The sequence below is a fragment of the Strongylocentrotus purpuratus genome, unplaced genomic scaffold, assembly GCF_000002235.5.
Source record: "Strongylocentrotus purpuratus isolate Spur 01 unplaced genomic scaffold, Spur_5.0 spur5_scaffold_20, whole genome shotgun sequence".
NCBI classification, from domain to species: Eukaryota; Metazoa; Echinodermata; class Echinoidea; order Camarodonta; family Strongylocentrotidae; genus Strongylocentrotus; species Strongylocentrotus purpuratus.
Window position 1 is genome coordinate 26,804,555 of NW_022145606.1, and position 27,272 is coordinate 26,831,826.

General features: G+C 36.8%; 1 protein-coding gene across 1 annotated transcript; it reads right to left on the bottom strand.

Moving 5' to 3' along the window:
• Positions 1 to 1,667: 1,667 nt before the first annotated feature.
• On the bottom strand, positions 1,668 to 26,677 carry LOC105442170 (WAP, Kazal, immunoglobulin, Kunitz and NTR domain-containing protein 2-like). The gene is made up of 11 exons (XM_030993109.1): positions 26,054 to 26,677; positions 25,072 to 25,363; positions 13,095 to 13,259; positions 11,677 to 11,715; positions 8,946 to 9,128; positions 7,210 to 7,332; positions 6,154 to 6,466; positions 5,325 to 5,605; positions 4,381 to 4,485; positions 3,431 to 3,619; positions 1,668 to 2,828 (listed from the first exon to the last, which is right to left on the bottom strand). Exons 2-11 carry the CDS (start codon positions 25,181 to 25,183, stop codon positions 2,629 to 2,631), a joined length of 1,710 nt encoding a protein of 569 aa, XP_030848969.1. The 5' UTR covers positions 25,184 to 25,363; positions 26,054 to 26,677; the 3' UTR covers positions 1,668 to 2,628.
• Positions 26,678 to 27,272: the final 595 nt, after the last annotated feature.

The window sequence follows — 27,272 nt, forward strand, 5'->3', positions numbered from 1 at the left end:
ACTTTTTCATTTTTTATATACTGGCCATAGAATGGTCATCTTAAGACTATACATTAAAATTTTGAAGCATTATCTTAAAAGGCATTACCATTACTAGGTAATTTCGTATTCTCTTTTTTCTTAACATAACTAATATAGGAATACTCAGGAGCACATCTAAATTAGAAACATAGTTGAGCACATCGAAAACATAATATACAATAGTACCAAAAATGATCGATGGAAATAATCACCGACTACAATATTTATAGATACATTTGGTTCTGGTAATACGATTGCATTGTTATATAGATTGATTGGCACCGATTACAAGGGGTAAATTAGGTAGCACACCAGTATAGGAGCATTATGTGAGGTTTCAGAATAATCAAAATAATAAGACATCCATCCAGTTTTGCTTAACGTCACATGAACTGTACACAGAGATGTATATATGGCACTAAACAAAAAATGTGACGTAAAAGTTTTACCCACAGCCTTTAACGATTATAAATCATCAAATCAAAATGTATTGGAAGAGCTACCCCCTTCAATGCACAGTATTTTTTATGATACTTCTCCACACTAAAGTAAAAAAAAAAATAATGAAATAAAGGAAGCTCAAAAATTTGTTTCCTACCTTTCCAAAAATAAAATAAACTCAAGTCAACTCAACTCAACTCAACTGAACTCAACCTTCTCTTTATGAAGAGTTATACTAGTGGTAATCACTGAGCTTTGGTAATGGCCATTCTAAATGTGTCGTTATCTGCGAATGCCCCCACTTCGTCATCATCTCTTGGGGGAGAGGGAAGATTCAGCATGACACTTGGGACCCGTTTCACAATGCCCTTTTTTTAGTCACAAATTATAAATACCAGTGACAAATCTGCTGATAACAAATCAGAAGCAAGGATTTTACGAGCTTATAACAACATAATTGTCTTTTGTGACTGGTGGCAGGTTTTGTGAAATGGGGCCCAAAACGTTGTTAATTTACTACTAACTTTTAATATTATACTCGTGGAACCAACCGCTAAAATCGAGTAATGATGAAAATAGTCCACTAATAGTCAGTCGTATAAAGACCTGTACAGTGATTTACATTGTTAATAGATACAGATTTGACAGTAAAGATACTATGTTCCATTTGCAGCCAATATCAAATTATGTATAATTTTGCAGGAATGATGAATATGTCACGTATGTCCTATCTGTGAAATGTATACGTTAGCAGTGTCCTAATATTCAAATCATGCAAGGAAACCCGTCTACTTCACTGTCAGACACTATAGTGACTGACTGACTTGTATGTTGTCTTTGGTAAAAAACAATCATAAAATGAATTGTAAAGGGTACATGATTATTTTATTTATCAATAACTGAATTCTTGAAATGACCAAAATAAAATCGATTAAATCACTGCGAAGCACAAAACGTAAGACCATTCGATACAAAGGTCTGAAAATCAGACTATTACTAAATGGATTGCAATCACAACAGTCGATTCGACAACTAATGGTCGTTAGTTTCCCACTTAAAGACATTTTCAAGCCCTTTCGTTTTTAGAGAAGTTTTAAATTAGCATTATCTTTTAAATGCCTGTGAAATTTGACTTTTTTATTTTTTGGCCTGCAAATGGGACACAGTACCTTTAAAGGGTTGGTCTGAAACGAGGTGTCGAGCCACTGCGCCAATGGTTTCTATAACCCATCCGTCAGGTACAAGTTATGTACTCCACTAACAGGCAAACACTTCAAAAACATGAATTGCTACTGACTACACAGTAAATATATAGTGCCCTCGTAATTTATTTGGGGTGGGGGTGTATAAAAGGCAAGGGACAAGTCAACCTGCTATAATTGCTATTTTCTCGTGAAACATATTGTAGTGGCTAAATCTTCTTCTAAATCCTGGAGTGATTCATATGTGTCATATTTTTTCTTTTTTTTGTCAGAGCATGTTGATTTTTTCCGAAATATCTTTGTAAACACTTCTTTTCATTGCACGACGAAGGCGTTATATTTACTGTGCAGTATTCGCTGTTATCGATTTATTTGTCTGTTAGAGGTTTCCAACATTGTGCCTGACTTGTCCCACGGAATTCAGGCTGTAGTCTATAGAAGCTTAATGAAGATGTTGTTATTTCTGTGGAACATGATCCTGGCCTGTGGATATTTAGCAATTCACGGGCTAAAGCCCCATATAAATGGATCTTGTAGAAGGATCTTGTCAAAAGCATTTGGCAAAGCCCGGGCACCCCAATTGCCTAGCGGTATCAGGATGGGAATATGTTATGTAGTGCGTGTCCCATACGAGAATCCATTTGATGAGATCAACACCAAAGCCGAACATGCCTGTAGAGGCTATAAGTGCATGTGCCATTATAGCAGTGGAGTGTTATCACTGCTAATTTGGTTGTTACTGTTTACATGATGTTTCCCATAGGTCGCATCAAATATCGTTTAAGTCGCTGACGCAGTCGTTTGAAAATCGAAAAGACGCCTCATATGCAACAATCCCTGGTGGGGCTTAACGTCCTTGATTGGCGCAAGGGAAAAACACCTCGAACGAGACCGCTCCTTTGGTCATCTCCTCTTATGCTACTACTGTCTGGTGACTCTGCGACGCCCTCTGCGTCTGTCCAAGCTACTGTCCTAAGCGTCCCCGGGAGCCTGACCTTTCCCGTGGGCTCTGGCGAGACGCCTGCCTGCAGTTCTGTGGCCTCATATTTTGGGTCTCGAGCTTGTTTGACCTTCGTCGCGTTGCCTCGCTGACGTAAGAGTTAGAGTCAATCTCTGCGTCACCCCGTATGTTCACGTGACCCATGATGATGTATGATACGCTATCTGTGAACAAAATGCAGAGAGAATGATTATAAACAATTTAAGGAATAAAACTAGTAACTAAACGAAGAAGGATAATCTGATACTCCTTGCAATAGGTATGGTCTGAAACCTTTCCATTCCTTACCATTCTCATTGTAAACGTGAGGTGTGAATATAAGTCCTGAAAACACATAATTCGACTCAATATGTTCAGGGGCAGAATTTTGTTTGTTGTTGAAATTATCATAATTACGGTGCGTAAAAACAATGAGGTTTCTCCTGTGCCCGATGCATAGGGGGATCATGTGCACTTCATATTTTGCAATGATTGTTTAAAAGATTGTTCCCTCTCGTTGCTCGTCAAATACCGCTCTCTAGTCTCTGACACAGTCCTACGATAGGCAATTTACGCCTGATGTGCAACGTCATATTGTGCCATTTACTGGCACGTTCCTTGACGTAGCACGGGAATCCAGAACCATAACCAAAGTAAATTCAAACAGAACATTTGAAACATTAAGTTCAATTACTGTCGTATTGGCAAATTGACTTCACAAGCTCGATTAGCGCAATAAATGACGCAAGCGAAATGACGCAACGCGTGAAAAAAAATCATTACTTACTTGGTTCAAGACTGTGGCATTGGCAACTCCTGCCTATCAGTGACATATCTCGAATGATGGTAACGTTGTTGGTCAATCTCTCTGTCTGCCTCAGCGACAGAGTGCCCTGTTTGAACACGTTGGCGACCTCAACGACAAGGATGTCACCACGCAGAGAGTTGTGCTTCTGTATTATGGTTCCTTCGATTGCTGTAAGGAGTGAGAAAGATTTCAAGAGAAGCGTCAAGACAGGGGAGTTCCGATATTTGTGTATTTCGCTTAAACTTTCATTACCTGATTTGTTTTGTCTAAGCAACGGCGTGTGGGAAACCCCACAAATCCCTTACAAACGGCATCGCAAATATCTTCTAGACACTACATTATAATATGCAGCCATTAATGTGTATGTATATATTACAACTTCTTAAAAAAAAATCAACTTAACTTAATTAAGATGGCATTGCACGTCACTTTTTAAAATGTGAACATTCTTAAGATATGTTACGGAATCCGAACATGATTTTTAAAGGAAATACAATAGGGTATTGAAATTGACCTTCCGAAATAAATTTCGGTAATGTTATATGTTCTGTTTCTTAGGACATTGATTTACGTTTCTGTTTTTCAGCCATTCAGATAATTGTAAACCATAGGCACGCAGATCCAGATTTAAATATAGATGCCCTCCAATGCATAGAAGGTAATAATTATGGTTACGATGATGGTGATTATTATGATAATGATAATGATTATTATTTCGATTATGAATATGTTTATGAAGAAGAATAATAATATGATGATGAGGATGATGATAATGACAATGATGAAGATGATGGTGATGATTATGATTGCACTCATAATGAGGAAAATAATGATTATTATAAAGAACATATAAATATTTATGGTTATGATTATAAAGAAGTCAATGATGATAACGAGTATGAATTTATGACCTTGGACTGCTTACTTACCAAACTCTGATGCGCAGAAACAGTTTTTGAGTCGAGGTTTGACGCAACGGCAATCGGCAATGCGGGCACTAGAGGGCTGAAAGTTGTCATAAATCATCAACGGCTCTGCGGAAAGAAATGAAATCCAGTAGTGTGGATATGGGGTAACAATCTGATAAACTATAAGATCGGTGCGTGCAGTCAGTGTGACAGAAAATGGCGTTAGATAAAGGGAAAGAGAGAGAGAGAGAGAGAGAGTGAGAGTTGGCGACAGGTCAAGAGGAAGGATGAGGGTGAGAAGGAGAGAGGGTGAAGGATAAGGAGGTCAAGATTATTTGATCATATGCTTAAACTTTACTGAACAAAGTAACAGGCATTTGTGGGTCACTATACGCCCTTCTTTTCATGTTTTTCTCTCTTGTTTTTAGGGGGGGAGGGGGGATACTTATTTTACTCAATCAGATGCCAAAATTTCAGGGTTTTTGCATTTGAAAATCTTAAGTAGTAGGCGTTCAATACTTGTCCAAATGCAATCCTTGATATTCGTTCTTCTTCGTGACATTATTTAAATTACCAAAATAATACAATCTCAAATATATACTTATTATCAGAGTAAAGAAATGAATACGGTCACAGATGATGTGCACATACAGTATTAATCGAGAGGTATCAACATTTCGATCGGTCTATTCATCACCCTCGTTAGGAATGGAAAAATATAAAACATGTGTTGCCTTCATGTTACAAGCAAGTTTGACATCAAGTGAAGTTAAACTAGAGAAAGTGACTGAAACTATTGCAAAGTAAAGAGAAGTGATTAAAGCGTAGAATAATCTTTTTTTTTTTAGGCAGAGAATGTACACATTACAATAAACAAAGGAGTTTAAGGGGGGGGGCTTTCGGATGGAAATATATATATGGGAATATATCAGAGTGCAACTATGATAAGACTGTGTCACACTTACTCATACATCGGTCGGCACACACTTCTCTCGATTCAAAATTATTTCCATTTTCCCTGCAGCCACCGTAGACGAACTTCACGCATCCTCCCTCGTTACTGTCATAGGCCCATCTCATGAAGCGCGCTCGGCAAGGTCCGGTCATGATCGGCTGTTCGCATGGGTTGTCGGAGAGAAGCGGACATGTTTGGTTGCATTCGTCATAGGTTCGGAAGTTGTTGAGATTGCCGTTGCACCCACTGTATGTAAACGGCTCGCATTTGCCCTTTGAGGTATTGAAAAACCTGGACATTTATAGAAAGGGGACAATTATTAAATTCAATTTAATAATATAGTTTCATTTTCTTCATAAAATTAAAATTAACATATCATGAAACATATATATGTAATTTGCAATGTATGAACGGAATTCCATGAAGCACAAGGCTTGTAATGGCATCGCTCATAACAAAACATACTTACATATAAATCACACAATAACTATTGTGATCTACATAATGTGTATATACTCCACGAAAGAGAGCCTAGCCAAATAAGAAATAAGGAAAACCCTATTTTCGTTATGATGTTGTTATTTTGTGTGTATTGATAGTAATGGACCTCTAGATATTTTAATTTACCGTCGTCGCACTTGCCCTTTTGAGGAGTGGGTTTAAATACAAGAGAATACTAGCCTGTATTATGTTTCCTCATTCTGCATCTTTTTCTTCTTCTTCTTCTCCTCCTCCTCCTCCTTCTTCTCCTCCTTCTTCTTGTATCCTTCTTTTATTAATTATTTACATAATTTTGTTTATCAATGAAGCGCAAAGTCTAGGGAGAAAACTAAATTTACCATCTTTGCTCTTGACTGTTGCAAGTGCCCTTGTTCCTCGGCTGCTGGCACACGGAGTTTGTAGTGCCGTACGTCCCGTCAAGTCCACCGCCCATCCCTCCCCCAGGCATGCTAGTCATTGATGGTGTAGGCAGCCCCGTCGGTGGGGGAGTCGTTGATATGCGCTGGGATAGCTCGTTCAGATACGGGCTGACAAGTTCGGGCCAATTGGAAGCTACATCCGGGTTACTGTTCACTGGTTCCCCCATATCGAGTAGCTTTTCCTCGCCCTGGATTGTGCCGGGAGGATAAGGCATTTCTGCTGTCCCGGTAGCTGTAAAGATAATTGAAATGTGCTCAATTTTACCTTGTGTTTGTTATTGATATGCTGAATTATATACCTAAACCTCATAATCATCTTTGTTTGCTTGTTACAAGTTTAGCTGAGATTCCTTGTGTTTCTTTTTTCGCTTGGGCCTCTTATTCCAAAAGTGCGCATATATCTGCATAACGTCTTTTACAGCACATGAGACGGTTTTTTACCCCTGATTTAGCTCTTGCATCCCTGTTCAATGCAAAGTGCATACACGGAATTAATCTTGAGAGAGAAAATCCTCTCATGTACTGGTATAGTGGATGTAATGCAGCTCAATATAAGTTAAGAGGACACACATAGACAAGCTAGTTCTCTACTACATCAACTCTGTTATCATACAAACTAATAAATTATATGTATGCAACGTAGGATATATAGGCAAGCTTGTTATGAAAGACAATTTGGTCTAATAGGGAGACTATATTTCTCCTCACTCAGACACTCTCGAACAAACCCACATTGACAAACACTTCCCCCCCCCCCCCACCCCCTTTCCGTTCCACAAACTCAATCTACTGCTTGAGGCCTTCTCGATACTTCCATACCATTCATATTCTCATCCTAAATATCCTGCAATTGCTATGTATTCCATATTTGGAATCGACAAAGGCATCGTATTAACTCCATAAAATGATATAAATGAGTTATAACATCAAGTATGAAATGGAGTTGTTGATAAAGTTTCCACGGATTTAACTTACCGTGGACGAAAAGCTGGTATGACCTGGTGACGTAACCAAGCAAAGAAGCTGCCACGCATGCGTAGTTCGCTGTATCCTGGATCTGGGCGCCAGACACAGTGAGTATTCTACCGTCGCTAGAAACTAGAAAGAAAGTTCAGAGTTCAAGGTTAAAGCTAAAAAGTTCTAATATGATTTCCTCAACATCATAACTGTAAAAGAAGTTGAAAGCAGAATACATAAAAAACACATAATCACACTTGTCAGCTCATGTCGCATATATATATATATATATATATATTCCTATGTTTCACAATCATTATGAGGCTAGAAAGGCAACTCAAAGATCAGTAAGTCTTAGAAAGCGAAGAATATATGATCCGAGACAGTAGTTGTTTGATAGAATTTGGAAGGATCAGTTAATCCAGGAAATATGGATGGATCCCACTACAAACTCTAAGCGATCCCATTTTGGGCAACAGTATACGTATAAGGGATTCCCCATGGGGCATATTTGGATGATAATCCCAGCTCAGGTTTAGGGCCGTTCATAGTCACGCGTATGACAAATACCCTTAAAACTGGTTGATTCATTGTGAAGAAGTGAACTCTCAACGTTGGTTTATTTCAAGTATTTTAATTATTCTACCTAAAGACTTTTTCCCGTTTTGTCGACACAAAATATCATATTATACTGAAGAACAAATGGGGATAGAGATTGAAATTATATGATTTTGATTATGATGTAACAATACGTATTATGATAATTCGGTTGTCAAGCGACGCGCCATTTTAATTCAATTCGCTCGTACGCATTGTTTGTCTATGTTTTGTTGCAACTGATTGTAGTTTGTAATATCGAGTTCACTATCTGAATAAAAAATAACATTGAAACCGGTCGTAGAGGAGAAGTGAACTCTCAAAGACTGGTGTGTGACAATGTGATTTTCTATCTAGAGAATGGCTCTTTAAACGTGTCTGCACTAGTTTGGCTAGGAGGGATTAGACCTCCCTGCTGGTCACTGACAGATGGTTATGTCATCAGATCAGCCCTCAATAAACATAAGAAAAAGGGGACCATGGGGGATCAACGGTCACCACTTAGGCATTGTTGTCTATATAGAGGGCGCGAGTGGCTACAAGTAGTGCAGACGGGCTTAAAGAGAAGGTTGAGTTCTGGGAAGAGGTGAAAAAAAAATTGTGAGCGTTATCATTGTTTTTTTGCAAGTGTTGACAAACTTCTGATAACAAATGTTCCGTGAAAAGCATGGCTCTTCAAATGCCTTAATATTCGAAATATGGCATGTAACAGCAGACAAATCGGGACGGATTTTTATGCCACATGTTCGTGTAGTCCCATACACATATTTCTGTGTACAGTGCTTGTAACTTTACCAAAATAGGGCCAAATTTCTTATCATTTTGATAATTCCAGAACCTTGCAGTATACACCAATACTTATATGATAGATGATCAACCCTTTTTGATCGAATCTACACCGTTCCTGTCACAATGCAATCGCAGGGCCACCCTTATAAAAAAGTACCATGGACACAATGTTTTTTGGTACAAATTACCATCCACCATGGAACCATGGTAAGAATGGTATCAAACAATGAAATTCATTGTTTGATGATCCTATGTTTATCATTTTTTGATACCATGGTTACCATGGTGGATGGTAATTTGGAACAAAAAAAACATGGTTAACATGGTACTTTTTTGTAAGGACAGAACTCAACTTTTTCTTTAAATACCTTTCTTGTTCCCCGTCGTTGATCCAGGAGGGAAGACATCAATGTTGGGTACGCTTGCTCCAGGTTGGATGAGGATCCAGCCATAGGATGTAGGTATCCTGGAGGATGCATTGCAGTAGAGGATGGCTGTTTCCCCTTCATTAACCGTCAGTAAACCAGACTGGTCATCCACCTCAGATATTACTGTAATCATTTAAGAACAAATTTTGTTTGTAATCATTTTACAAAAGCATAACTGAATGTCTTTCACTATCAGTAAGCCAGACTGATCATCCACCTCAGATATTACTGTAATGATTTAAGAACAAGCATTTTACAAAGGCATAACTGAACGCCTTTCAATATCAGTAAGGCAGACTGATCATCCACCTCAGATATTTCTGTAATAATTTAATAAAAGGTATTATATACAAATAATACATGTTTGCCAGTGCATTAGTGAATTTCCAATGCACGCAGGTTAAGTCAAAATTAGGATAATTAACGAGGCTCGTCGAGTTCACTGTCTGTCTTATTGTGACTTAACCAAGTGCAGGGCATATCACTAGTGCACGAGCTAAAATTCATGTAGTATTTGTTTTATAACATGGGTCTACAATATGAATATAAAGTCGATAAATATGCGGCTGTTATCACCAAAACGCACTCCCCGTGCGTATGGTAAACATTATGATCCATTTCGACGCTTCTCATTGGCTACATTATTGAACCTATTTTATAATTTTGATTAGTAAACTTGTTTGTATAGCACATTATACAAAGGCATCACTGGACGTCTCTATGTGCTTTACATAACATCATACAGGAGGAATGGAAATGGTTTACTGGGTTTAAAATTGTGAGATCTTACAAACTGCTATGAAGCGAAAAGAGACATGCAATTATGCCTTTTTGTTATGTTATACAAAAGCTTTTAATTAATATTATTGTTATAACTTCGAAACATTTGGACTCCCGAACATTAAAAGGAATAATGTTGCTACGCCATGAAAATTCATGGTTTTGGGAAGGATGTGGGCGTTTCCGAATCGAATTCCTTGTGCTAATAAAACATCTGTGCCTGGTTTTTGAGGATACATATCAGTTTCCTGAGTATCCAAGAATAAACAAAAAGGATTTACAACTTAAAGGGATCCGGTAACTTTGTCTCAGATCCTTAAACAAAATCCTTGATTTAGCCCATGCTGCAATCATAATTATAAACCTTTAGGTCATTCAGGAATCCTATCACTTTAACAAGCCTGTCTGGTTATCAAGATATTTGAGATTGAAAATCTAAATTTCGTTTTGCGTTTTCCTAACGGTTTTCATAACATTATAGTCTATTGGAAAAAGATGAGTACGGTAAAACCGGTCAATCAAAAATTTTACTTTTTGATGCACTTCATGATCGTTTTGTAGCGCATTTTGTTTAGGGCTTCAATTTTACACCATATCACAGACTGATAACATGTACGGCCATGGATCTCAGATTTTTGTTAAACGATGCCTTTAACCTTACATTGCCATCAGTGCCAATTGGCACGGTGGTTCGTATACCATACGTGTAAAAAAAAAAGAGACAATAGGGAATATTGATTTAGGCAACACAATGTATTTGTACAATTTAGGCAACACAATGTATTTGTACAATAAGACATTCCTGGTCTTGGTTAACTCCATGACAACTCTTCTAAAAACCGGTATAGATTATTAAATCTACCACTGCAAACAGTTGAATATTATATCTTGAACCCTTTGTTACATTTTTCCTGAATCAATATACTGTGGCCAAGGGAGATTATATATGTGGCATATGAAGAGCTAAAATAGACGTGCCTGGTAGTCGAGGATATATTTCATATAAATACTATTTCCTGAGGCTCCCAAGGTATAAGGAGTTACGATTTGATTTGTTGACACTTGCTGGAAATACAAGCAGAGATGTTTTTTTATTAATAAAAGTGACAAATTTGCTAAACCTGGTAGTTAGTTATAGCTCGATTTGTAAAATAACCCATTTATATTAGACTCTGTAAACCATAGAGGAAAATAAGTTGTAGTTCTACATTTTTAACTTTGAGCTTGGGATAGTGGATCCATTACTAATATATGAATTGATCGCGAATCATGGCTAAATACAAGCTAAACTGTAACTGCCACAGATAACCACGTTTTTAAACACAAGGTCATTTAACTAATGTCACGCAGTTATAAACTTTCTTTTTTTACTAGATTCAATAGAATTATTAATTTTTCCCTTCTACTTGTAAATGAACGAGCGGTGAGTTCAAAACTTAAAAATAATGATAACAGCTACTATTGCAGCAATACAAACATCAACATTTCTGACGAATCACAAAACCACCGATCCTCATTTGAACAATCAAAGGAATTGTTAGTGATGACACATACCAACATCATCTTCATCATAATCATCATCATCATCATCATCATCATCATCATCATCAGCATCAGCATTATCTTCATCATCGTCTTCATAATCGTAATAATAGTAACACTGCTATTACTACTAGTACTACTACTAAAACTATTACTACTACTACTACTACTACTACTACTACTACTACTACTAATAATAATAATAATAATAATAATAATAATAATAATAATAATAATAATGATAATAATAATAATAATAATAATAATAATAATAATAATAATAATAATAATAATACAAACAATGATAATATTAGTAGAAACTAATAATAATGATAACTTTTAATCTTACCTGGTGGTTCCGTAGCAATTGTTTCGATCACTGCTCTTTCTATGACGTCACAAGTAAACATTAACAAAAAGGAAAACAAAGAAAGATAGAAGAAACACATAATTAGACAGATCAAACAGTCGTTTCAACAGATATTTTAATAAAGAACAATAGCAACTAATGATGTTATGAAAATAATAAGGTAACTTATTAAAATATAGACATTTTTATGAAATAACAAAGAAGTGTTCGTTTAAATCCGGTAATGATGGGAAATATAACAAAAATCTTATATGCGTATGTAAGTAATTAAGCAAAACAAATGTATCCACAAATTGATTATGAGAATAGAAATGGGAAATATATAATGAATTTCAATTTATTTGTTATGTTTTTTACACTCGACCAGAGAAAACTTAAGATCGACTACCCAAAGCCTTTACTATGAAATATTCAAATACCAACACTAGGGATAAAACAACATAAAATGATAATGATAATAATGATGATACTAATGATAAGTATAACTGTTGCAAAGGAAAATTGATCAGTAAGTCCCAACTAATTTTCAAAACACTTGGGCCATTAGCCGATAAGGCTTTTCAGTAAACGATATTTCCAGCTGCAAGCATTAATGTATATAGGTTTATACTTTGCAGGAGCAAACGACCTGTTGATAAAGAGTAAAAAACAACTAAAAGCTCGTTAAATCTGTTTCTGATTGTTTTTTATAATCTTTTAAGCGAGTTCCTCCCGATAAATATTCCGTTATCACATTTATAGATAAAGTTAGTTACACAAACATAGTTTGGTGCATCAACTAATTAAGATATCTTTATTATAAGTTATCATTATCATAATTCAGTGACATCAAAGGCCAGTAAATCAGTTGACTACGAGTTCATTCAGTAAATAACTAATTCATTGATTGTCATGATTTGTTAATTCGAAAATTCATCACAATCATAACACACCGAATAATGACAGCTCCCATCCCCTCTTAAATAGCTAATTTTAAGATCAGTTTTAAAGCTTGATGAAAGAACTGATCTCGAAAAACATACATACATCATTCTGTACATATACGAAGGAGATGTAAATAAGTAGAATATAAATGAATATTCAACATAATTTTAAGCTGATTTAGATTTCTTTATAAATTTGGAATACAGTATGAGAGACTTTAATTCTGAAGAAGTGGATAATTCATTATAAACAAATATTAACAATAGATAAACAATTTAAGGTAAACTGGTTAGTATGTCAATGTTTTCATGATATAAAAGGGTTCATTGACGCTTGAAATCTATCCAGGCCAGAAGTGCAAAGGGTAATTGTAAAGATATTTTGGCCTTATATATTGAGGGGGTGGGGACGGGTGTGGGGGGCTGGGGGCTGTCCCCCATTTATATTAAAACAAACAAAAACAAATATCTTACCTTGTGGGGCTAAACACGACTTTCCACCGCAGCTGTTGAGGCAGCATTTGTGTGGCCCATCACAGTCCACGTCGTAAACGCATTCGGCATTGTCACAAACTGTGTTCGTTAGTCTGTTAACAACTTCAATGTCTGGACACTCACCGCTCTTTTTATACATAAAACCTGTTAAATAGAATGATAAAAAACAGAAATTTAAAATTAGTTATTATTTGTATAATCGTTGATGATAATGTGAAGGTTGAATTGTTAAAATGAATGAATATAGATTATGAATGAACCACTATTACATTAATTAATCAAAGATTTATGAAGAAAATATAAACAAATCCTTGAGCTCGAAAAATCCACTAAATTGGATTGAGAATGTTAAGTGTGCATGAGGCTGAAACCAGGGATGTGGCACTTGGCAGGAAGGAAGCGCGGAAGGATATGATCTACAGGGACAAGTCAATTACACCTGTAAGTACACCCAGTTGATCAGCAGAGAGTAGATAGATCCCATGCTGTTTTCAACTATAACTGTTGTTAGTTTCAATCTACCAACCAAAGCAGATCGCAAAGACTTTCGAAACATTTTGTTTGAAGGCTGATTCCAAGTCTTTTATTTCATCTTCTAAAATGCTCAAATGACAGATTATGTAATCCAACATTATTTCTTTACTTTGTACCATATGAAATTGCCCAAATGTTTACTTCTTGAAATATTGTTTATCGTATAGGTACGCCTCTAGTTAGGGTACATATGAGAATATAAATCTTATACTTTTAGAAGTGTCAGGAAAGATTATCCGAGGACAAAGTTTTACCCTTAATTGTCCTAAATGAAGGGAGAACAAGGGGTCATTCTATGAAACTCGAGAACATTAAGCAAGGCCTGATGTGCAACATGCCACTGTTCAAATCGTGACATTAGTACCTAAAGCAGTTTACCACAAGAGTTGGTATCAGGACCGTTGTGATTTATTTTAAAATGAGCTTGATAGATGCTGGAAGAATGCTGTTTTAATAGGTAAAGTATTGTAAGGTAAGTAAAGTAAAGTATAGTAAAGTAAAGTAAAAAGTATTATACAGTAAAGTAATAAGTATGATACAGTAAAGCAAAATTAAGTATCATTAAAAAAAAAACTTAAGTACGGAAGTAAATTATTATTTAAGGGTAGTCAACTTGGAGGGGATGCTGAAACGACGAATCACGAGTCGTCCGTCACCCTTCGGTAAATTTCGGAAGGGTCAATCACGAACCCGATGGTAAAGACTTTCAAGAAATCAAGTAACAATGAGACCAATTAAATGCATAAATGTATTGCCTGTATATGAATCATTCTGAAATCGCACAATATTCTCAGGTCTAGGTAGTGACGCACAGGTTGAGCCATATGAAATTTAATATTAGCTTTATATTATAGAATTGTTTTGCTATCGCGCTGAATACGGATGAACGTCAAGGGGTAGATTCTCCTTTTGAATTGATTTAGGGAAAAGGAACATTTCTTCTTCTTCATCTTCTTCTCCTTACTCTTATTTTTCTTGTCCATCGCCATCTTCTTCTTCTCTTCCTTCTTCTTGTTCACTTTCCTTTTATTCCTCTCCTTCATATTTTCCTTTTTCATCTCCTTCTTCTTCTCTTGCTTTTTTCTCTTTTTCTTCTTCTTCTTCTTCTTCTTCTTCTTCTTCTTCTTCTTTTTCTTTTTCTTCTTCTTCTTCTTTTTCTTCCTTTTCTTCTTCTTATTATTATTTTTCTTTTTCTTTTTCTTTTTCTTTTTCTTTTTCTTCTTCTTCTTCTTCTTATTTTTCTGTTTCTTCTTCTTCTTCTTCTTCTTCTTCTTCTTCTAACTCTTCTTTGAGTTTAATGCACTCCTCAACATGCAAATAAATAATAAAGACAATGTGATAATAAAGGAACTTTAAACAAATAATCCAAACTTCAAAAAGCAGAGAGTTCAAACAAAACTATGCCGTTGTTATTCCTATGCCGAAGTTATAGGAAAAGGGAGGTCTTAAGTAAGCGAATAGTGGTTCATTACCGAGTACGTGTTTATTGTTTTGTGGAATCCTTTTTTCTTCTACCGTTTCCTTTTAAAATCGAACTCTTCTACCAGGTGACCTTTTCTCATAACACGAACATTGTTAGTGTAAACCTGATTATTTTAGCTCCACTTCAGCTCTTGTTCTGTGTCATTTCGTTAGAATATTGTTATAATCGTGTTAATATACTCGTACAAAAGATCCTGAATACTCACACAACTGAAGATTTTAAAAAGAATCGTCTGTATTATTTAAACTGATTTCAAACAATTGTAAGAACAGAACTTCGTTGAAAAGTATTGTTTTCCATTCTAAAAATAAAGAATAAATCACGGCCGGTCATTATCATGTTAAAACACAGCTATACAGTAGGCTTGTGGTTGCACCATGTGAAAACATCAGTTTCATAAAACAAATACTACACATCATTTTTATCCGGCCATTAGTGATTAAAATTACCCACACTCGGTACCTTCGAAGTAGTCCATACACTCTCGGCTATCGCTACGGGCATGTTAGACTGTTCCAAAGGTAAATTGTGTGGGTAATATATAAATAATGCACTGCATTGAGGGCATTAGTAAGAATTACCCACATGCAAGGTACCTTTGGAACAGTCTAACACGCCCGAGGCGATAGCCGAGGGTGTTTGGACTGTTTGGGTAATTTTAATAATACCCGAACAAAATGTTGTGTATTATTTATTTTTATAAAATCATGACGTGGATCCTTGTTATTTGATAAATCACCCTTATCTCAAAGTCCGTACTTTACTAATTCTAGGTCTACATCTATGACTAATCTAGATCTAACTTACATAACTAACGCGTTTTAATTTCCGCGGCAGCCATTTTCGCGAGTAAAAGTAAAACGATACATCTCAATGGATGCGATCGCAAAAAATATGATCGCCAGTGACCGGTCATTACCGGTGGAGAGGGGCACTTTAACACTTCACTTCAGAAAATGGGACAACTTCAACAGTTAAGGACGGCGAGGCAAATACTTCTTTCTCAGACTTAGACATTTAAAAAATATATATATCATTTGGTCTTAAGGAAAAGGAAGAGACAGGATTTCCAACTTGAATATTTGTGTACAAGACAAACGGAAGAGTTATACGAGACTCTGTCTTAATCCACAACCAAATTGCGAAAGGGAGATTCGCATAAACTTAGTGATCTCATATTTAAAACATTCATAACTTTCTTATTATTGGTTCAAAATATTTCTGAATTTCCACATCTCTTTATCAAATTTCTCTGCTTTCATACAAATTATTTTATTAGGAGAGTTGAATTGCAGTTTTTAATTTGTGAGGTCGCATAGCAAACGTTATTATCATATGAAATACCCAACCGGATGGGGTTTAAAGACATTAAAGGTAAAGACCAGTATTGAAAACGCCCCAATTTTAACATATGAAATGGAAGCTCTTATTACCAATCATGTGAAAGAATATGTTTAGAATGCATGATGATAACATTTTTGGCGGGAAACCGCCTACTAATTTATATATTTGGTAAATTAGTTTATCTATTGGCCTGTGAGAGATAAAAACGCACGTGTCGCGCACGTGTGCGAAGTCCCAAATACATCTTTCTGTTTACAGTGCTTGTAACTTTATGAAGACTGGGCCAAATTTATTATCATGTTGATGATTCCAGAACCTTGTAGTACATCTATGCTAGATGATCAACCTTTTCTGATCGATTTCACAACGTTTCTTTCAAAATGCAATCGCATGACCATAATTGGTTTTTATCTTTAATCTACATGTATCACACTCGACCCAGGTGATGTTAATGGGTACTTGGCAGAAATCAGTTCCTTGAAATGCTAGACTGCCATAATGGCAGCCTTGCTAAATCAGAGGTAATAGTTACGGAGCGCCAGGAGTGTCAAGTATGACAAATATGAGCGCTATACAAGAACCCACTACCAATATCAATTGAACCTTTAATGAGCCAAGCTTTGAATAGAAACGAGCGTAGCTTGTCCTAAATAAATTTGGGGCACTGTGTACCCTGCCCCTACTCGGCTCAACTGCCTTTCATTGTGATGGCAGAAAAGGGGTACATGTCCACGAAGCTGCTGTTTCGATTCTTTGAAATTAGATAAGATCATTTGATCACCAAGGAAACACTTTGAAAGCGATATTGGGAAATTGAGGTGAAAGGGGCACATACTAAAGTGCAATATTTAGAAAGTGAAAGGGACACTTATTAATAACACCGAGTGGGTATTTATCATATTTGATAGAAGCGTTTATAGAGCATCTGTAAGAAACGAGTGAGGCAACTGCTGCAAAGAAAAAAGAGGCACTAGAGAAAAAAAAAGGATTTCTTTCTGAACAGGAAACGCGGCACGTGTCGAAGTAAAAGGGGCACTTACTTGATTTGGATGTGCACTCAAGAAAAATAAGGGTAAGAGGCACGTTAATAGTAAAAAGGAAAAGAGGCAGTAATGTGAAATAAAAAGGGGTACTGTTAATGTTAATTGAAGAAACAAAATCGCCCAGCTCCCCCCCCCCCCCCTGGACCGCACCTGTGGTCATTATAGTTCGGTTGCGTGCATATTACTTTGTTATGCTATAGTGTAATACAACATAATTATTTTTTTAACACGATTTTGTAGACATTGTAACCACAATACGATTTATAAACTTGCTCGTCTGTTTTAGAGATTAAATAATGAATGTATTAATATATACATACATGTTTCAGTTTATCACTCTGGGTGCAAAAATGATTCGATGTGTAGAGATCTGCCTTGTTATGTATTACTACAAAAGTATAAGTGCAACCAGCTGTTAAGTAACTCATTGTGTTGGATGTGAAAATTTGCACTTTGCGTGCCCAAGGCCATGAATTGCTGCGCTAAAATGGCGAACAATTAGGGCGGCATTTGATTTAAAAACAATACGCACTGAAACCGGATTCATACTTCGGGAGATTCCGGAAATGCAAGTCGGGTGTTTTCCGATGTTTGGTCGGGTGTTTTCCGATGTTTGGTCGGGTCGATGCACTCAAACTTGGGTTACGATAATGGGCTTTGATGCGTGTTTTATCGCCGTTGCCATGAAACTGATAAAATGTTCAACCTGCACGCTAAGGGAAAACTAAACGAGTTTAGGTCTAGTGGATAATTCACCGGACTATGCATTACGATCTACCATTGGTTGTTAATTAAATTCAATAGTTCATCTGATTTTTTTCTAGATTTTAACCGAATATGAAGTATATGTATATATAAAAGAAATCGTGGCTTACTTGTTTAGATTTTCTTAAATGTAAGCAACAGATATGGGCGTCATGTCATATATCAATTAAGATCATGGAATAAAACTCTTTCATCATGGATGTATCACGGAAATTAAATTAAGATGATATTACACATATGGCACCTAGATATCTTATTGGCACCCTTCAAATATATACACCCACTCGAAACCTTCACTAAGGAGCTAACAAATATAAATAAATCATTCCCAAACCCAGACTCGTATTTGCCGAAGAAAAAAATCACAGTTGCTGCTTCGAAAACGTAGAACAATTTTCAACCTTGCAGCAGAAAAATTATTTGTTTCCTCAATGTTAGGAGATCCCTTAAACAACATTTCTCCCCTCAATTATAAATGGCCTACATCATATGATTTATCTACTTTATAAGTTTTACGTTTTTCTGTACATTTTGTGTGTTTGTAAGCGCTATTGTAATCGTTATTCATAGTAGTAGTATTAAACATCAAAATTGCGTTATAGATATGTGAAGGATGTATACATCTTAGATTTAAAAAGGAGGAAAGGAGACTATGAGCAGATAAGTTAGATTGGCGGTAGTAGGCCAGGTAGAGAACTTCAAATTGATTTTGTTTTCTTCAAAATGAAAGGAATCATGATGGGGCCAGAGGGAGAATTAATCTCATTAAAAAGCAGAACGAAAATGAATTGACAATGGGAGAGAGTGAGGACACATACTTGATAAAGGATAGAGAGAGGCAGCATTATGGATGACATGTTCCAACCCATTAACTTTTAAAGCTTATCTGCCATAGTTTACAGGAGGGATTAAACCGCCCTGCAAGGTCACTGGACAGGTGGTTATCTCATCAACTCAGCTCTCAGTTAACATAAGAAAAAGAGGATCATGGGGGACCAATGGTCACCGATTTGGCATTGTTTGTTATACACAGTAAAAACGCTGCTTAAAAAAGTGATGTTCACTTACAGTTGTACACTATCTTAAACAACAGTTGAACAAATTGTAAACAATGTTGCTCGAAACGAAAGTAATTTTGTTAAACATTCGCTGTTTAAAATTTAATGACTGCTTTATTTACTATACGAGAGCTTTTAGACAGTGTTGTTTACATATGACGTCATGTGTCACGTGCCAGTAAAGTGCGCGTTGGCTAAAAGATTTGTTTCAAATCATGGCCAACCAAGCTGTAGACGTGTCGTGGATGAGTGGAAACGTCGCCGGACTGTCGATCACAAGGTCCACGGTTCGAGTCCCGCCGCGGAACTAATGTCCTATGGCAGCCTAGCATAGCCGGGTAATGTTGGAGCGCCTTGAGGACCTTGCAAGGTCGATACGTGCGCTATATAAGAATCCAATATTATTATTATTATTTAACAACAGCTCCTTTTTAAACAACTTTCTTTAAACAACCCAGTTGGTGTAAACAACCCCCACTGAACAACAGCTCCTTTTTAAACAACTTTCTTTAAACAACCCAGTTGGTGTAAACAACCCCCACTGAACAACAGCTCCGTTTTAAACAACCGTCTTTAAACAACACCAGTTGTTTAAATTGTGATTTTAAACAAGTTGTTCAAAATGTTGATCAACTAAGTGTTTAAACTTTAAACAACTCGAGTTGCTTAACATTTTAAACAACTCTTAGATCAGGTCACCCGTTAATCAACAGTTGTTTAAACTTTTAAACAACATGTTCACTAAATTTTTAACTGTGTATAAAGGGCGCAAGTAGCTACAAGTAGTGCAGTGGGCCTTTTAAACCTCTTCCATCACCAATTTAAAACAACCAACACCTCTATAGCACCAGTAAAACAATTCGTCCCTATTTTCACGAAGTGACGGTAGTGAATGAAAATCGCATTCACTTTGTGTGCGGATTTTCCTCACTACCGTCACTTCGCGAAAACAGTGACGAATTAATGGTTCACTCTGAATTTTTCGGGCGGGGTCCATATTTTGTTGGTGAGTGCCCGGGAAGAGACGATGGAAAGATGACTCATGAATCTGTAATGTATTGGGTGATAGTAAAAGCATTTGAAAGTCAACAGGTCACTCTCAGCGACGGGCGTTTCCAGCATATGGGGGTGTTGGGGGTCAGTGGCGTGGCTACACGGGGGAAGGAAGCATGTCTTCCCAACCTCACCCCATCAAGTTCTGCGATCACTGTTAAAGGCCCACTGTACTACTTATAGCGATTTGCGCCCTCTATATAGCAAACAATGCGTACTCGGTGCATGATGGTCCACCATGATCCCCTTTTTCTTATATTAATTGAGAGCCGATTTGATGCGATATCCACCTGTTAGTAACCTTGCAGGGAGGTATAATAGTGGGCTCTCATGGGGAATTCGACAACACTCGGGTGTTTACCCCCAGTAACAAGTGTTGTCAATCACCAGGATTAGTTTTCATTTTAATGACGAACAGGCCTTATATGTAATATTCTGCATTTTCCACCGATCGCACAATATGGAATAGTCATCATCTTACAATTTCCTCACCCGATTCTCCATTAAAACAGGGGTAGTTTTTGATGGGACCACGGTTTGCTGCTTGTGAGACTTGTGACATAATGCACATGTTAACTTACTATCATCTTCCTTTACTATTGTTTTACTCGCGTGAGACCACCCCCCCCCCCCACTACCAACGACATGATTCCAGCCCCTCCCCCTCTCCCCTCCATGTGTCTAGATAACGATAACTCATAGCGACGGGCCATTGGTTGCATCAGTGATGGTCTGCCATTTTATCTAGAGAGGATGGTTAAACGTAATGAATATTCATTTGAATTGTCAGGAAAAGCGGTGATCTGTTCGACTATATACAATGATAATAATAACAATAACGATAATAATGATAAAGTGTTCTTTCAAGTAGATTCTTGCATAGCGTTCATGTCTGTCGTGACCTCTACAATTAATATATAGGCCTATATGGAATTAAATGAACTTGCTTTCACGTAATTACAGCTGGATATTATTGTATATTAAACCCATGTTCCCACATTCTCAATGTAGCGTGTCCCTTTCCTCTTGTTTCTAATTATTATGCCCCCCCCCCCCATTCGAATTAGAAGCCTCCATGCAGCATGTAGGATCTGCTTTAATGCATACCAACTATTGCTATTCTATAAATATTGCGAGTGGTGACTGTACTACCTGTTCATTTCCAGGAATCTATCTTTTTTTAAGGAGTTTCCCATAAATACTAGCCATTTCGCAAGAGAAAATTATAGTGGGGAACTTTCAAAGTCTCCATGTGATTCGCCCACACGATCAATCAAAATTCTCTTCATTTGTATCGCATACATTGTTTGCAAATTAGCAAACCCATTGACGCCTGCTCGCGGGGGTTTGATCAAACAATTTCTTCCGGAACTCGGATGGTTTACTTCCGGAACTCGGATGGTTTACTTCCGGGTACTATCAACCTCTTCCGGTCGTAAGTAATACAGGTCTCTACCGAGAGTGACAGACCGCTTCCTCTCAATGATTAATGGTTGTAATTGATAAAGCGCATGTTGATATAATTTCATCAAACTACATGTAGCAACAGATACATCCTATTTCTTCATCAGCTATCTCTTGGCAGTTCTTTATCTCTCAAAGAGATTGGGTAACTTTGTCTCATATTCTGAAACAAAATCATTGATTTAGCTCATGTTGCAATGATAATTATAAACTTTTAGGTCATACATGAATCCCATGACTTTTACAAACCGATCGCTTGTCTGATTATCAAGATATTTATAATTTAAAATCAAGAACACCTAACGGTTGTTATAACACTACAGTCTACTGGGTAAAATGAGTATGGTGAAACCGGTCACTCAAAGATTTTTACTTTTTGAGGCACTTCACTATCATTTTGAAGCGCGAATTGTTTAGGGCTACAATATTACACCATATTACAGACACTAATAACACGTAGGGCCATGTATCTCAGATTTAACATTGTTAAACGATGTCTAAAACACTTCTTACGTTGAAGGACTAGTTCTGGGAAAGGTGAAAAATAGTTTTTGAGCTTTTTCATTCTTCTATGTGAGTGTGGCAGAGTGTCAGCTGAACGGAATGGCTCTTCAAATGGCCTCATATTCGAAATATGACGAGAAACAGCTAAAAGTTATGGACCACACTTCTATGCCACAGTTGTGTGTTGTTCCATTTACACACGTATGGGTACAGTGCATGTGACGTTTAGGAAGGCTGATTCCGAAGACTAATTAATATAGAACAATACTTATGCAACTATTTCGTGCAATTAGATTACCAAAATTACATTTAAAGTATTCCCACCATAGAGTGGTAATTGGTAAATCAATAATGATAAATCAAATTCAACATCCACTAATATAGCGAAAAACATTCCTAAAAAGAAAGAAAAATCTGATTTAGCTGATACAAAGAAAGTCGTGGCGAAATCTTGACTGTTTTAAATACAACAGTCATTTATGATTACATGCATTATCTACATATATATATATATATATATATGTGTGTGTGTGTGTGTGTGTGTGTGTAAACTATCTGCCTTTATATAGGAAATCATGAAACAACATGGGATAAGTTGAACAAAATATTGTTGAAAATCAATCAAATAGAAACCGATGTGCTTTTCGTGTGCGTATGTGCCTGTGTCTGCGGGTATATGGTGGGTGGTTACCGCATAACTGGGGACATTTAAATGAACTGCACCTTCAGTTCAAAGACCACTTGAAAAATGAGGGGGGGGGGGAGTCACAACGATCTTAAGTTGAAATTATCTCTAAGTTGGACTTAACAATTATGGAAAGGCATTAGCATCCTTGAAAATAATTTGTATAACTTATTTTAAAATGCATAAAATGTTGACTCAAATCATTGATATTTTTTATTATCATGGCAGATTTCATGTTCTTGATGTGGAAATTATGAAAAGTCTAAAATACTTGAATTTTTGCTTTTGAACATATTTCATTATAAAGCTAAAAATGGCTCTCCATGATATTTAAGTCCAACTTAGAGTTAAGTTCGACTTAAAATCTTTGTGAAACACCCCCGAGGACTGGTTAAAAATGTTTTTACCTTTCATATAGGTGTACTTTTATTTAAGTACTGTATGTGCAGGGTAAATTCCCAGATCGTCTTCGTTATGTTATATTTCTACAAAAAAAATTGTGTCTTCGAATACGAAACAACATATTGATGTGTATTATGAGTCATCGGTTTACACCGCACACGTGTGTGAATCTGTGGGTGCGGGTCAGACAATACACACACCATTTTACGAAACCTCTATGTTGCATTCCATTCCATTTCATTAGACTTTTTAGTTTAGAGGTATGTTTAAAGGTACTATGATCCTTTTGCAGGCCAACAAAATGAAAAGGTTAAATTCCAATGGCATTTGAAAGAGAATATTAATTTAGAACTCCCCTTCAAAATATGGGGATTGAAAGTGTCTTTAAGGGGAAAAATAACGACTATTAGTTGTCAAATCGACTTAGGAGCTATAGAGCCAATAAGTAATAGTCTTGATTTTCAGACCATTGTACCGCGTGGTCGTACGTTTTATGCTGCGCAAAGATCCACTCAGTTTAATTTTGGCCAATACTAGAAGTGGGTTATTGATGTAGACAAATTCTTTACAGCTCATTTTATGTATGTTATTACCAAAGAAGAAGAAAAGGCCAGTCAGTCACTCAATACTGACAATAGTGTCTGACAGTGAAGTATACCGAGTAAACGGGTTTCCTTGCATAATTTTAATATTAGGACACTGCTAGCGTTTAAATTTCACAGATATGACATACATGACATATTCATAATTCCTGCAAAGTTCTACAGAATTTGAGGATGGCTGCACAAGGGACATAGTATCTTTAACGTGTTGAATTTGTCGATATATTATTTCGAGTGATTAACGTTTAGTAACTTTGTAGAGGTGTAAGTAATTTTGAGTTTTTAATATAAACATGTGTTAAGACTCATATTTATTTCGAGGTTATAACTTTGAACTCATGTAAGATCTGAATTTGAGGAGTAACACCATTTGACAGGTTCATTAACTCATTCAAATCTATGGATGTTTCTTTCCTGGCGACCTGGCAACGAGTTATTCCAGTAACCTGTTATTCATCAATGAACTATACGAGGCTTAGAATCCAGTCTACATGCATTAATAGTTGCTATGTCGGGTAAGCCTCGGGTAAACTTTTGGGTTGTCAAGAACAACCATTGTTTACAATTTGTGCATCAAACGTGGATATGTTAAAAATAAGATATTGGTAATTCTCTGGTTTCTGACCAAAGTAGAAAAAGTCTGGAAAGAGAATAGTTATGGAATTTTAGGGTTTAGGACTTAGGGTTAGGGTTAGGATTATGTTTAGGTTTAGGATTAGGGTTAGGGTTAGGTTTATGGATAGGGTTAGGTTAAGGGTTAGGGTTAAGTTAAGGGTTAGGGTGAGGTTTAGGGTTATGGCTAGGTTTAAGGTTAGGGTTAGGTTTAGGGTTAGGTTCGGGGTTAGGGTGGCCGTGAAGGTGAGGAAAAATGCGTAACTATTCTCTTTCCGGGCTTTTTTATACTTCGGACAGAACCTGGAGAATTACCCCGTCTTGAATCACATACAATTTTCATCGACCATAATAGCCCATCTCCTAATTATGTTCACATAACTATTGCAAGAGTACTTCATACTTACGCGAATCATTGACACGAGCACGAGACCTTCTCGCTTCTATGCCCACCGAAGACAGCAGAATTATGGCGGCTATTACCCAGGAGTAGAGGAAGATGGAACTTATGGAGGCCATGGTTATGAATTCCGAATAACTTTCACAGAAAAAACTTTCGAAGACACTGATTCCTTTGTGATAACAATGTTCGCAAGTCAATCGTTACAAGATGATTGATATTTCCAGTACTGTGCGCTTGATAACTTCCAAATCCTTTCGGCGACTACGTTAAAATTCCCGTATTATTCCAACAGCATTCTGTATTTAAGAAAAAAATGATATAGTGACTAACTGATGGGGAAAGGCAGTCACACGTTCAACTCCTACACGCGTTACCAGAACAATCACAATGCCCTTCACAAAGTAACTGCACCTTCCTTCCTTTTTAGGCACTGCTCATATATTTTCGGAAGTCACGTTCTAAATTAAAACGACCGTAGACCTCGGAAGCAATGTGTGAATGTAAATTGTTAATTTAAACTGAGTTGGTTCGGTATTATAATTATAATAAAAACTGATTTTGGGGAGTCCGACGCTACTTCAATTGTCATGTATGTTTACCAATACATACATTATTCGTTAATATAGTTGTTGTTTTTAAACATAACGAGTTTAAACAGAGTCGATTCTTCTCCTTGTTCACAAATGACGTTACAGTTCCTAAAAAAGGAATTACAAGCTACCTGTTTAGGGTAAATACTCATTAAACACCAAACAATGTCCGTTGATAAGAAATGTGTTTTTTTCCAAAATTATCAGAATTAAAGTGATTATTATCCGATGTCAGATAAGCTTAACACTATTCTTCTCTCTCCGCTGAAAATAACACTTATTGCGTCAAATGCATATCTGGTGTAAGGCTTCTGCCTACTATCATCCAGCTAGGTGAACTGCTGCAGATTTTAACACTTCTTTAATATGTGTTCAGTGTTTAAGACCTAGACTCACACTGCTCTTAGTGTTCTGTGCGGCTGGTGTTTGAGTTATCAACTCGCATGCACACAGATTGTAGGTTGTTCGTTAGGTTGATCAAAAATGGCACTGTATTGGTCTCTTCCGTGTTCCACACTTCTCAAGGTGTTAGTACCATGATTACATGGTTAACTCACACAGCTCACGCTTTGGACCAACTTGGGATACCTGGTCCTGGTCCTAGTCCAATCGATCTGTCCCAGTTGCGCTTACGGATCTAGACCCCAAAAGGATGCCTTCATTTCATAGGAGCAGAACAGTACACGCTCAATGCAGCAGCACACAATTCACAGGCACACAACGCAATATGGCTGTGCTAGCATCCGCCCTTCGTATACGTGCAAAACGACATATATAACCACTTTCTGTCGACGTGTCAAATTGCGCTCCATATAACCACTAGAAAATAATCCTTTAACCTGTTAATACCCCATCCGACGTTTCCTTTTATCGTTGAACATGCAATTGACTATTCATTGAAAGGCCTTATTTTGCATATCACATTATGTTCGCCCAACGCAACGGTATTATGCAATCTTATTTTTAATATAGCTTTCGTAGCCCAGTTGTAATACGGTTCTGCCCGTTTTGGCATCAACTCGGTATGGCATCGAACGAGCCGATTCCAACGTTATGGCTCCAAGCGTATCAAGATGACAGTTAAATGGCAGATGTGTTTAGACGTGAAGCCATCTTTGAATGGTTTCTCTTTTTCAATGTCTACCACTCTGCTATGTCCATGAATTTAGTTGAATCATAGAGGTTTCGCGGTCTAGTGGAAACGTCGCTGGACCGTGAATCACATGGTTCGCGGTTCACGTCCCGCTGTGGCACCAAAGATGCTCAGTAAGATATTAATCTACATTTGCCACTCTCCAATGCGGTAGAGTAAACAAATATTGTAAACAGAATTGCGTAAATATTTGGTAAATCGGACCAACAGTAAGAAAGTTATTACATTTTTGAAATATTTATGAGATCACTAAGTCTATGCAAATCTAAAATCGGTAAAATTTTCAGTGGATTGTGACGTGGTCAAGGAAGACTCTATAGTTTGTCGTGTGCATAAATATAATTAATCTCTGCTTTTCTCCTTAGTTCATTCTCCATTGGGACACAACTTAAATTATATTTTGTATATCATAACGTTATAGGTCGTATAAAGGGAAAAGACCCTTCTAAGCCATACATCATT

What these genes read in the sequence shown, in the direction of transcription:
- LOC105442170 (XM_030993109.1), bottom strand. Translation starts at nt 25,183, where the DNA reads ATGGCCTCCATAAGTTCCATCTTCCTCTACTCCTGGGTAATAGCCGCC. An exon ending in TGCTCGTGTCAATGATTCGC is followed by an intron (nt 13,260 to 25,071) that starts GTAAGTATGAAG and finishes TCTATTTAACAG; the next exon opens with GTTTTATGTATAAAAAGAGC. An exon ending in AATTGCTACGGAACCACCAG is followed by an intron (nt 9,129 to 11,676) that starts GTAAGATTAAAA and finishes AAATGATTACAG; the next exon opens with TAATATCTGAGGTGGATGAC.